This window comes from Nematolebias whitei, chromosome 19, assembly GCF_014905685.2.
Source record: "Nematolebias whitei isolate Nwh7 chromosome 19, NemWhi1, whole genome shotgun sequence".
NCBI classification, from domain to species: Eukaryota; Metazoa; Chordata; class Actinopteri; order Cyprinodontiformes; family Rivulidae; genus Nematolebias; species Nematolebias whitei.
Window position 1 is genome coordinate 13,604,113 of NC_056516.1, and position 10,648 is coordinate 13,614,760.

At 43.3% G+C, this 10,648-nt stretch overlaps 1 protein-coding gene across 1 annotated transcript in view; it reads left to right on the forward strand.

The window, feature by feature from the left end:
- sacm1la (SAC1 like phosphatidylinositide phosphatase a) overlaps positions 1-10,648 on the forward strand; it is a 25,957-nt gene extending 15,309 nt beyond the window's left edge. The window contains exons 15-20 of the mRNA XM_037693392.1: positions 3,547-3,616; positions 3,709-3,781; positions 3,866-3,959; positions 7,693-7,785; positions 7,870-7,927; positions 10,150-10,648. Coding sequence (XP_037549320.1) covers positions 3,547-3,616; positions 3,709-3,781; positions 3,866-3,959; positions 7,693-7,785; positions 7,870-7,927; positions 10,150-10,286 — 525 coding nt within the window. The 3' untranslated portion in view covers positions 10,287-10,648. The remainder of the gene's footprint in view (positions 1-3,546; positions 3,617-3,708; positions 3,782-3,865; positions 3,960-7,692; positions 7,786-7,869; positions 7,928-10,149) is intronic.

Below are 10,648 nucleotides of genomic sequence, written 5' to 3' on the forward strand. Positions count from 1 at the left end.
AGCGCGAGTCCTAGGGCGGGGAGGGGGGCGGGCGCAATGTGTGTGTGTGTGTGTCTCTGCTCTGTGACACACAGAAAAGGAAGGGAGGGGGCCGGCCCGGCCGGGGGATGTGCCAGGCTTTCTCCGTCGCTGCAGTGCAGCGTGAGACCTGAGCCCAGGCAAAAGTGAATTGTTTATTTAAAATAATAAAGTCCGTGCGACCCGAACCGAGCCTTTAGTCCCGTTCCTCGGCAACCAGGCCACCGGGAAGTGTCCCGTCGTGCCCGATGGCCAGTCCGCCTCTGTCAGGGAAGCTAAAATGGTCGGTGAGCAACACAACATTTCTACTAGAAACTTTGAAAGAGCTCAAAATGATCTGTATTACCTGTAGCTCGGTCAGGGAGTGCAGCAACGTCTCCACCATCATTAAAACCTGTCGCGGGTCCATTTTGGTGCTCAGGTTTGTTTATGTTCACCCCGGAAGTAGAACTTCTTCTTCTGTGGTTTTTTTAATGAGAGTTTACCACTCTGCGCATGTCAGTACTGCTGTTCAGAACAAAACCCGCTGCATGTAAACGCTCGTCACGAACAGATTGTGCCCATGTAAACAATACATTTGAATTATTCAAACAGAACACATTTCAATCCGGTCAAAGAATTCTGCGCATGTAAACATAGCTATTTACACAACACCAGTGGCCCCCCTCTTTGGATCCGGAGGTTTCTGAACCCACCTTCCAGAGTGGAGGTTTTTCTCTGACCCCCTGCTGATAATGTAAACATCTCCCGCTGAGGCTTTGTGTTTAACCACATGCGCACACGCACGCGCGAACAGACGCTATATTTCTATCAACATGGCGGCGGACACACTGCTTTCAGAACTACAACTGATATATTTTTAATCTCGTAGTTAATCTACGCCAGATTCCAGGTGCTGTAACCGACATCTGTGTTGGAAGAGACACAATCTGATCCAGTTCTAATGTCGCTGTTTATAGAACGTGGCATGCGCACACGTCGTGCTGCACTATAACATACTAAATGTGCTAAATAATAATAAGTTTAATAATAATAAACAGTATTTATCTTAAGTTTGAGATACATAATGAAGCTCTGAGCTAAATGAAGCTATCTGGACGTTATGTAATTCAAATTATGTGATTACAGTGATGCTAAACATATAGCGTGTTATTAAAGTTGAAAACGAAGACATCAGGTTTAATTTTATTTATTTATTCAACACCACAAACTGTATGTCACACAAGCACTGATAATTAAACTGAACACACTATTAAAACCATTAACTGTAAACTGCATTAATGAACTGGACTCTTGTTTTCATCCTGGAAGTCCCACGTTGTCCATCTGGCTCGTTCAGGAAGTCACTCCTTTGATTAATGCAGCTTAAAACTTCAATGGATTGAATAAAACAACTGAGGGGAATTTTAAACAAATAGTTCATCAACATCTGTCTCTTCGATGTCCTCCTGCACAGCATCTGGGCCGAGCCTCGTTCAGAACCGGTCCGCCTGGTGGAAGGACAGTTCCTTTCAGGAAAAATAAAAACTCAGTTGGTTGTTTTGTAACCGAAGTAAACACAAACTGACATTATTAAGAATGTTGATTTACCTGCAGTAAAATAGCTACTGATTAAAGTCCGACATCATTGACTCGGTTCTGGTCCACTCAGCGACCGGTGTGGAGCTGTTAGACGAAGCGGTCCCGCTTGGCGTCAAATCTGTCGACTCAGAAAAATAATTTCAGTTCTTTAGCAACGTTGCTACCCCGGGCAGTGTTGTGTATGGAATCTGCTCTGTAACCCAAGATGGATTCTCCGGATTGTGAAGGTTCTTCTGTGAAATGATGTCCCGGCTGGCCACTCCGTTTACACCTGTCCACAGTTCGTACAGGCTCAGCTCGCCATCACAATCATAGAATCCAGAGTCTCTGTAAAACCAATCTGCATAAAGTGCAGAAAGTAAATCACTCTGTTTCTGTTCAGTTATGAGATTCCATGTCCTTTCTCAAGAATACAATTCATTCACATATTTCTCCTTTTAGTTTTTAGCTTAATCAGCTTAATTTATGGGGAACCACCATGAAATGCAATAAACAGTAGTTAACTGTTAAGTATTTTTAGTGTTAAACCAACAAAATACGTTGACAACTGAAATATGCATAACTTGTAAGTTAATCAAAATCAATGTTAGACTGCATAACATATCAGGCATATTAAACATTTTACCTTTCTTTTGCTTTTAAAATGTTGATTAATGAATTTATAACACTTTAACATTTATTATTTTAGCCAAAAACAACTAATGTTATATCAAAACGACAGACTCTGCACCGTGATGCATGCTATTAGTTTTTGGCATTTCAAGTTACCATGACGACGTAATGTGCAAACAAAGACGCCATTTTTCTCATTGAAATAAGCCGGACACAACTCTTCACGGCCTCTTAACTGCCACAGTGAGGTCACATGACCTAGAGTGTGGAGGTCTCTGAATAAAACTCAGAAAGTCGTCTCACAAACTCTTCCTACAACCACATCTTTTAAGATGCGCACACATATATATCAAAATGTTTCTGGTTTGGCTGTAGGAGCTACAGTTTCTACGTTAGGTGCCTCAGAAGGCAGAGTGCGACCACTGCAACTCGTATGTTTCCCCATTATTTATGGGCAACTTCTTTATTTAGACTGAGTTGTGAGAAGAGTTTTTAACTTGTCATATCTCTGACATATAGTGCTGTAAAAATGTGAAAAGTCATGAGTGTGAACAATCTCCTCTCACTCACGCTTCAAGAATTTTTTTCAAAAGACCTTGCAGTATTCACACAGCAGCTTTGGTTGAACCAAGATTTTGCCGTTAGCCACTTCTCCTCATGCATCTGTGTCGCTGTGCCCTGCTCTCTCTCGCTCTCTCTCTCACACACGCACCTCTGACCTGACTTCAGAAACACATTTAGAAATACATGTAAACTTACAGTAGATGGTCTGTCTGTTAGCAACATATCTCATGAACAGCTTGTTGGATTTTCTTTTTAAATTTGCAAAAAGTAATCATCAGATGCATCTCTAGAACCGATTAACTATCGGAGCCATTTTGGTTCAAGATGGCTGCCACAGCTACCTCAGCAAACACAAAATTGGCTATGACTCAGTCATTCTTTGAGATATTGAGCTGAAATTTGGTATGATCGTAGCTGAGAGCGAACCCAAACACACAGCACTGTCAAATCAAAATTTTAAAATGCCTCAATGTGGCAGTCTCCATCATCGTTTCCCCTGGACCTTTCTAGTTTGGTTAGCTGTTAGCCTAGCCTGGATGAAGACTTATGCCCTTTTCTCCAGACTTGGTGCTCCTGACTGATGTCGCAGTTGTCAAAGATGATCAAACTATCTCTTTAAGGACTGAAGTAAGCCATGTTTTAGAGCTACATGTTGGGGATCAAAGCTGATCATTTCTGAACAGGGTTGCTGAGATGTTTGCAGTTGCATTCCCGTATGCAGGATATGAACTCCTACATGTTGGTTCAACCATTCTTCATTGATTTCCACAGAGGATGGGGGTTCTTAATGTGGGTCAACGCATCGAAGAGCAGGCCGAATTTGAGAAGATCTACAAAAACGGTACGATTGTGTGCACACTCTCCTGTTGGCTCGTATTGTGTGATTAGTGCTCAGTGTAGTGACTACTCTGTGTATGTGTGTTCTCTAACCAGCATGGGCTGACAATGCCAATGCATGCGCTGTGCAATACGCTGGAACTGGAGCCCTAAAAACAGATTTCACAAGGTACGGCCGTAGATCGTCCTCCTCCAGCTCAGACTAACATTGTCTTTCTGGACCTGGCTGAATCAGAGTTCTTGTGTTCATCAGGACAGGGAAGAGGACCAGGTGGGGGCTTCTGATGGATGGTTGGAACTCCATGATCCGCTACTACAAAAATAACTTTTCAGATGGTTTCAGACAGGTACGTCTCTCGTGGTGTTCTTTTCCAATAAAGAGTGCAGTGGTTTTATAAAGCACTTGATTCAACTTATTAGTTTAAATCTACAATAACTGATAGTTCGATTCATAATTCAAGAAACTTGGTTGGACGTCTGTGCACATACAGGTACTGGTCATAAAATTAGAATATTATGAAAAAGTTGATTTATTTCAGTAATTCCATTCAAAAAGTGAAACTTGTATATTATATTCATTCATTACACAAAGACAGATATATTTCAAATGTTTATTTCTTTTAATGTTCATGATTGTAATTGACAACTAATGAAAACCTCAAATTCATTATCTCAGAAAATTAAAATATTGTGAAAAGGTTCAATATTGAAGACACCTGGTGCCACACTCTAATCAGCTGATTAACTCAAAACACTTTCAAAGGCCTTTAAATGGTCTCAGTCTAGTTCTGTAGCTACATAATCATGGGAACGACTGCCGACTTGACAGTTGTCCAAAAGACGACCATTGCACAAGGAGGAAGAGACACAAAAGGTCATTGCTAAAGAGGCTGGCTGTTCACAGAGCTCTGTGTCCAAGCACATTAATAGAGAGACAAAGGGAAGGAACCAATGTGGTAGAAAAAAGTGTAGAAGCAATAAGGACAACCACACCCTGGAGAAGATGGTGAAACAAAACCCATTCCAAAATGTGGGGCAGATTCACAAAGAGTGGACTGCAGCTGGAGTCAGTGCTTCAAGAACCACCTGTACACCTAGGAATGTTTTTGTGCAAAGCACTTTGTGTCAGTCAATGCAAGAAAATAAATTAAATACGTAAAATCTGGCAATAAAATTACAATTTAAAAACCATAAAAATAAATACTGCACACAACGGTTATGTCATTTTTCACCATCAGTCTCACTGATGGGGAAAAAGCTGTTATAAACCGTGTTTTTACGATACTGTCTGCTATTCTTTTCTTCAGATTGTATGTTGTGTGTTTGGGTCTTAAAGAGAATGAGCTGGATGATGATGTCATTGGCTGCCTTCTGACAGGGTTGTGTGTATATTGGATAGAATGGATAGAAGTTCAGTCCTCGTTATTTCTGCAGTTTTGATAATTCTCTGGAGAGCTTTCTCTACCTGGATGGTATTGCCATACCAGACAGTGATATTTGTTGTGAGCATGCTCTCCACCTGTCCTCTGTGGGTGTGGGCGGACAGCGGCTGACCCCGGTCTTCCTGAGCATTCTAATGAAGGCGTTTATGTCCCTTCCTCACTGTGGTTGCTGTATTGACAGTCCAGCTCAGATTTTAAGTTACGTGAAGGCCGATGAGCTTGTTGCTGTCCACAATCTCTACTTCAGTCCCCATGATGATGAGGGGCTGCACAGGGGGCGGGGCTTCCTGTCTGAAGTCCATTATTATTTCCCTCATCTTGTCTGCACTGAGGATGAGATCATTTTTCTCCCCCTAGACAAGTATGTTGTTCACCACTGCCCTGTTGTATCCCATCTCATCCCCACCCTTAATGAGGCCTGAGATGGTTGTCTCGTCAGTGAATCTGATGATGGTTGTATTGTTTAGGGTTTTGGTTAGAGCTTCAGCACTGACTTTAATCTCAGTGGACATCTTTCCTCCAAACCTCACCACCATCTATAAGGAAGCCCAGCATCCAGTTACAGGTGGCAGACAGAAGGCCCAGCTTGGTCAGCTTTTCAATCATCTTTCCTGGCCAGACAGTGTTAAACTCAGAGCAGTACTCCAGGAAGAGCATCGTCCACTGATCTGTTCCTACGAAAGGGAAACTGCAGAGGGTCAACAGAACTACAGAGTTCATGTGTCTCAGTACCAACTTTTCCAGGAACTTCATGACCATCACTATGAGAGTTGCTAAAGTCACTTAAGGTGTTTACATCTGGTTTCTTAGAGACTGGAATAATAAGGGACTTGGATGTTTGAGACTTTTTCTTGTGTTAAAGACAAATTAAAAATGTCTGTGTACACACCTGCTTGTTCTGCACAGTTAGGACTCGGTAGTGTGTGTGTGACCTCCACGTGTCTGTAGAACCTCCCAATAAAGTCTGGACATGCTCCTGATGAGACGGCGGATGTTCTCCTGAGGGATCTCTTCCCAGACCTGGATTAGAGCATCAGTTAGCTCCTGAACAGTCTGTGGTGCCATGTGGCCATGGTGGATTGACTGAAACATGATCTGCTCAATTGGATTCAGGTCTGGGGAACAGGCAGATCAGTCCATAACATCAATGCCCTCATCATGCAGGAACTGCTGACACACTTCAGCCACATGAGGCCATTGTCATGCATAAGAAGGAACCCAGGGACCACTGCACCAGCATATGGTCTCACACTGGGTCTGAAGATCTCATCCCAGTACCTTATGGCAGCCAGGGCACCTCTGGCTAGCACATGGAGGACTCCCCACACCATGACTGACCCACCACCAAACCAATCATGCTGAAGGATGTTGCAGGCAGCATAACGTTCTCCACGGTGTCTCCAGACTCTGTCACATCTGTCACATGCTCAGTGTGAACCTGCTTTCATCCATGAAGAGCACATGGAGAATCTGCCAATTTTGGTGTTCCCTAGCAAACATCAATCGTCCTGCACGGTGTTGGGCTGTAAGCACAGGCCCTGTGGACGTTGGGCCGTCATACCACCCTCATGGAGTCTGTTTCTGACAGATTGAGTGAAAACGTGCACATTAGTAATAGTAACCTGCTGGAGATCATTTTGCAGGGCCCTGGCAGTGGACCTCCTGCTCCTCCTTACACAAAGGACGAGGTAGTGGTCCTGCTCCTGGGTTGTAGCCCTCCTGCAGCCCCCTCCATGTCTCCTGGTGTACTGGTCTGTCTCCAGGTACTTATTCCATGCTCTGGACACTGTGCTGAGAGACACAGTAAATCTTCTTGCCACCGCTCACAATGATGTTCCATCTTGGATTAGCTTCACTACTTGAACAACTTCAGTGGGCTGTAACAAACACCTCATGATGCCTCTATGTGTGACAGAACTGACAAAATGAACAAGTGACTAAAAGTTCAACCAGAAATGACGAGAACAGAGAAATGACCTGTGGTCACCACCTGCAGAATCACTCTTTTATAGGGGTTGTCTTGATAATTGCCTCTCATTCCAGATGTTGTGTGCTCAATTTGCACATCAGCAGCTGAAACTGATTCACAGTAAGTGTTACTACCTAACTGGTGACACTGGTTCCACAAAGGTGGGACTGATTTGGAGTTACATAGTTTTGTTTAGGTGTTCCCTTTATTTTTTTGATCAGTGTATAAAAACCTCAGTTATAGATGAAGTTGAAAAGCCATCTCTGAGTTCATCTACTACATCCAGTCCTGTATTATGTTTTTTTTTAGCTCGTAGTGTTTTTATTTTCACCAAAAGCATCGGCTGTGATCCATCCTTAGTGTCTATTGTTTGTTTTGTATTGTTTCCAGTAAACACAAACACCACACAAATAAACATGCAGTAAAAGTTTGTTAAAACGACCTCGAAATCTAGAGATCTGTGACTTTGAGCGCGATCTCCTGTTTAAAATCAGGAGTTTTGTCATTTCACTGCTCTGGAGCAGGCAGGCGCGTGTTACCACAACACCAAGGCAGTAAGTCAACAGCAATGAGCTCAGAGGAGCTGCTGTTGGTGCCCATCAGTCAGTGACGGTTAACTTGGACTTCATCAGTCCACAGAGAGATTGTTGATGGTGACGTTGCTTTCAGGATTCCATTGACCTGTTTCTGGGCAACTTTGCTGTCGATGAGTCTGATGGACCCACTCCTCTCCGTGTGCAGAAGGACTGGAAGTTCCTAACAGTAAGTGTGTTACTCAGCTCGCAGGAACTAACGGCAGCAGTCCGAACCATGAATAACTGTTTTCTGCTTCGTTTTCTTCTACAGCTGCCCATAGTTATGGTGGTTGCATTTTCTATGTGCATCGTCTGCCTTCTTATGGCTGGTGAGTTAAACAAAGTTCTTCTTCTGTGGATCACGATTGGTTTTATTTTGTCATGTTTCTACATTAAATCTATTTTTTCTTGCTGCTTGTTGCTTATTCTGTTGCTGACAGCTAAAAATTAGCCTGTAATTTATCAAAGGGACTTAGATTAGATTAGTTCAGATTAGTTCATTTTGACAGCTTCTAAAAACAGAAAGCTTAAAATCAAACCATGTTGTCGAGGCAGCTCGCTGCTTTCCTCTGATGACTGCAGGGACAGAAGGAAAGAGTGGTCCTGAGCTCTGTTATTCAAATTCTCAAGCTATAAATGAAACTAGAACATTTCTGGAGGAGTGTGGTGAGGCTGTGGACGACGTCATGATTTTAGTTTAAACCTCTGTCATGGATGGCAGCGGGTGATATGCAGTCGTGGGCACAGCTAACCAAAAAGGTAGCATCGCTAGCCGCTAATTCGCTAAACGGGTACAAATTTTTTTTTAAGCTAACGCTAAAGCACTAATCTAACAAGTTTGAATCGGGTCCTCTGGACGGAGTCTTCTTGTTGAAACATTTAGTCTTTTATCCAAAAGACTTCTTCAGTCTGAGGAGCTGCAACAAACTCAAGGGCCTAACATACTCCGTCCAAAGCCGAACAGTCGACGTGCAGTCCTGTTTTTGCACACACCTTTCATAGTCTACTACACACAGACACAGAGCTCCTGGAAACCCCTCCTGCTGCAGTATACGTCCCCGCATGGGTTTCTTCCAGCCAGAGTCTCCACTCGTCCCTGCATCTGCCATTTAGCCACAAATCATGAAGAGCACCGCACTTTTCAGCAGACAGACTCCTCCATACACGACGTCTGCACCATCTCCATCCCAGAGTTTTAGGCCATTTGACTAATTTAGTGTTTGTTTAGTGATGAAGCTGAATGTCTGAGTGCATTTCCACATTGACAAACACGCCCACAAACTTCTGACCAGTCACACAATATTTGGTGCATACGCCTGTGAATAAGTTCGGTCCGGGCCTCGTGTTGAGAAGGGGTGGACGAAGCTGCTCTGTGTCACGCAACTACGACAACGGGAGGTGATTTTGGCACATCAGATGGAGTACGGGCCCTTCTGTTTTATAAGCAGCACCTTCTCATAGTGAATCAACCTCAAGTTGTTCACGTGCAAAAGGAGGACCATCAGCCTAACTGATTGTTATTGCCCTGATGGCTGTTTACTATTCACAGAGAGCTGAGTGATACCAACAATAACAGCATTGTAAGAGGGGGACAGTTGAACACAGAGGCCTCTGCTCCTGTTTAATGATGGACGGCTTCTCTTCACAAAGATGTCCTCCTTCACTCCTCTCAAACCATCGTTCCTCTCTGTCCAGGATGTGAACATCTTCATCCCTAAACGAGTGACCTCTGTTCTTTAGATGAGTGTAGACCACAGAGTCCTGGCCTGATGCTGCTGCTCTTCTGTGCTGGTCCATCCTTTTGGCCAGTGGCTGATCACCCTCCTGACACAGAACAGCTGTATGCTGAACTTGTGTTGTGCATTTGATAACTTGATAAGTGAGGTACCAACTACCATTTTGATGTGTGACATCATCTAGGTGTAAATAAAGGTTTCTATCAAAACTTGGGTTCAAAATACAAGTCCAATCCAAATATATGTATAAACGGGTCACCCCTACTATTTGAGGAAACTACACTTTCTTGTTTTTATATTGCTTAAATGTATAGTTTCCTCAAATGACTGCGTTGGCCAAAGATTAATCTATGGAGGCCGAGGCCACCATTCCCCCACAACCACTTCCAGCTCCTCCATTGCACCTGGTGGTGGATAAAATGTCTCCCTCCATTCTCCAGGATCCATCACTCTGCTGTGCCTCGGACAAGAAAATAAACCCTCTGTTCTTCTCCACAGTGTAACTCCTGCCCACTTGAATATGTTGCACCAAAAACATTAAGGTTTACTTCATTCTCTGTTCAGTTCCAGTCCAGAAAAACACTCATCTCTGTCACTGTTCAACCCCCTCAGACACGGGGAACGTCTGCTGCTTGTTGACTTTGTGCTGGCTCTGGACACAGTCTCTTAAGCACAGGGAAAAAACAGTTTTGTTTATTTAGCATTTGTCCTACAAGCACACAAACTGTCTAAACTACCCGGTAAATAACATTTCTATAAATGCTCTGTGAGCGTTGAAAGGCAGAGCATGTTACTGACGGCTCTTTATGTTTCAGGGGAAACCTGGACGGAAACTCTGGCGTACGTCATGTTCTGGGGGGCGGCCAGCGCCATCACAGCCACGATCATCTTGTTCAACGGCCAAGACTTTGTAGACGCCCCGAAACTGGTTCACAAGGAGAAGATGGACTGAGTGTGTGTGTAGCTGTGTGTGTGTGTGTGTGCCGTTTCCTCCTCCGATCTCAACTCATCTGCTGCCTCCTTTGTTTTTTTAATCGTCTGTCGACAAATTGAACTTTTACATTTAAACACGTCCCTCTGGATTCTGGTTTTCATTGTGTTGATCGTCAGTGAACAAAATATATAAACTGTACAATCCTACTGTACAGAAACGATTCTGATCTTTATTTTCTTTTGATTAGTCATTTTTTTTCTATTGTTACATGACTTTTCATAAAACGTGTGGGACTCAGACTTCATCAAATAAAAGTGTTTATTGTACTTCTTTAAGGAGAACACTAATAAGCGTGTGCACATTACGAGATCTGAATGTAA